Here is a 2,004-nt window from a genome sequence, read left to right as displayed (position 1 = left end):
AGATCGGATGCAGTATAATCTTTGGGTACAGTGATTGGCATACGTTGGCCTTCTGGTACAACACTAGCTTCTTCACGAATTTCACGGAACACTTTTGAATCGACATATTTTTCGGGAAATGTTTCAACAAACAACGGTAAGTTCAGATCTTTTGTATCTGGACGATGGAGCAAAGCAACGGACAATGCATAGTTGAATAAAATGGGATTTACACGATCTCTGGCATAGACAGCCACAGTTTGTAAGTCATCGATGCTTCTCAAACCCATGAAAATATTAATGAGATGCGCAGCGATGCTTCGATGACGCGGAATGAACAACGAAAATTGCTCTTTTCGATCCAATGACATTGGAACCTTCAGATTTGGAATGGCAATATTTGCACGGACTGGAATACGTTCACCACTATTTTCACCGAAACGTTCTTGAATCTCTGGATTTCCCTTGTAACGATCGCTCAAAAGGCTACTTGGTACCTCAAATCGGGAATTGAGGTCGCCTTTTTCCATGAACACTGGTTCATTAGGACGGTCGAACAACAAAAGTAAGTTATTTTTGTTTGCCATGTCGATTCAGAGGAAAACTTTGAATTGTAGTTTGATTAAATTAAAAACAAAATTAACATAAATTTTGATACAATTTTGAAATTGTTAGTTCCAGCTAACACTTCTTTAAATCACTAGAGAAATGTGACTACGATTGTTGCTTGACAAACTCCGCTATTTATACAAAATCTTTTCACGCCTAAATACAGCTATAAATTGGGATCTAAACGAAAACCGCATATTCAAGATAATCTTGAATTCTTTTAACTAAATTTCTCACGGAAATTAATGGTTTACATTGATTCTCAAAATTGTGGCCAATTATACAATTTCCGTTTTCGAATAATTTGTCAATTTGTTATACATATATGAAGCCACAAGAAATTACATATCTCCAATATTTCCTATTTTGATATTTATTGTCAACTGTTGTCCAAATTTAATCATTCATTCTAGTTTCTAAATACTTTCTTATCAATCGTAAAATAATAATTTGACTGTCTAACTATCTGACATTCGGTGAGAAACGTTATGCGTGCGGTTTGAAAATAAACAAAAAAAATATAGAGGATGTGAGTCTTTGATATACTATAGTATTGCCGTGAGTGTTTCAAATAATAATTTTTTTGTTGTTGTTGTTTGTTTGTGCAATTTTCGACAACTTCTGATTTGTTTTTTAAAAGTTGACTATTACACATTTTTGCATTTCTTGCTTGTGAATTAAGATGCAAATTGACCAAATGTTTTTTTCACCATTTTTGTTGTTGTTTACAATTTAATTGCGTTTGTCAATTTAAGTTGATTTCTCGTTTCTTTAATGCTCAATTGCTTATCATCTTTATCACTCAATGTTTTCATTTTCTAAGTCATGCTTTATTTCAAGAGAGGGATTTAAAATGTATATACTCATTGATGCGATATTTTTTGGTTTTACTTTCAATTCATTTCACACAATGAGATCATTAACAGGTCCAGCATACACAGCGCTTGGACGTGTTGTAGATGCGTTAAATAGGCGCCCCTTTCTTATTGATATATCAATAGCTGTAGGTATCTATCTATCTATATCGAATGTATGCTAAAGCATAGACATCTCAAATATAACTCTATACACCAGTAGTGTGCGAGGAAAATTTTTCAGGGGCGGGGCTGATCTTTCGAAAACTTAAAATTTAGTTTTTTTTGGAAGTCACTTTTTGACGCGAAATTCCCTAGCAAATCGAAAGAATTTTCTGCGCGAAAAACCCCAGCAAATTGAAAGAATTCTCCTCAATTTTCTACATAAGGTAAAAAAGGTAACTTTTTGAATTGAAATCCCTAGCAAATTCGAATAATTTTCGCGATAAATTTTTCTCGACCAAATCACAGGACGCACACTACTGCTATACACTATGAGTTCAGTCCAGTCTGGATTTCTCAAGCTCAATCACCACGTCAACTAAAATATAAAGCAATGATC

General features: G+C 33.9%; 1 protein-coding gene across 1 annotated transcript; it reads right to left on the bottom strand.

Annotated features, from left to right (window-relative positions):
- Window positions 1–5: 5 nt before the first annotated feature.
- LOC116351350 (phenoloxidase 2-like) lies at window positions 6–683 on the bottom strand (the record flags this gene model as incomplete). The annotated part of the gene is made up of 1 exon (XM_031783444.1): window positions 6–683. A coding segment is annotated over exon 1 (561 nt), but the record flags the coding sequence as incomplete, so codon positions are not given.
- Window positions 684–2,004: the final 1,321 nt, after the last annotated feature.

This window comes from Contarinia nasturtii, unplaced genomic scaffold (genome assembly GCF_009176525.2).
Source record: "Contarinia nasturtii isolate CC-2019 unplaced genomic scaffold, AAFC_CNas_1.1 Cnas_scaffold_5261, whole genome shotgun sequence".
NCBI lineage: Eukaryota > Metazoa > Arthropoda > Insecta > Diptera > Cecidomyiidae > Contarinia > Contarinia nasturtii.
The sequence above is the reverse complement of the archived record's forward strand: the minus strand, read 5'-3'. Positions and strand labels throughout refer to the sequence as shown.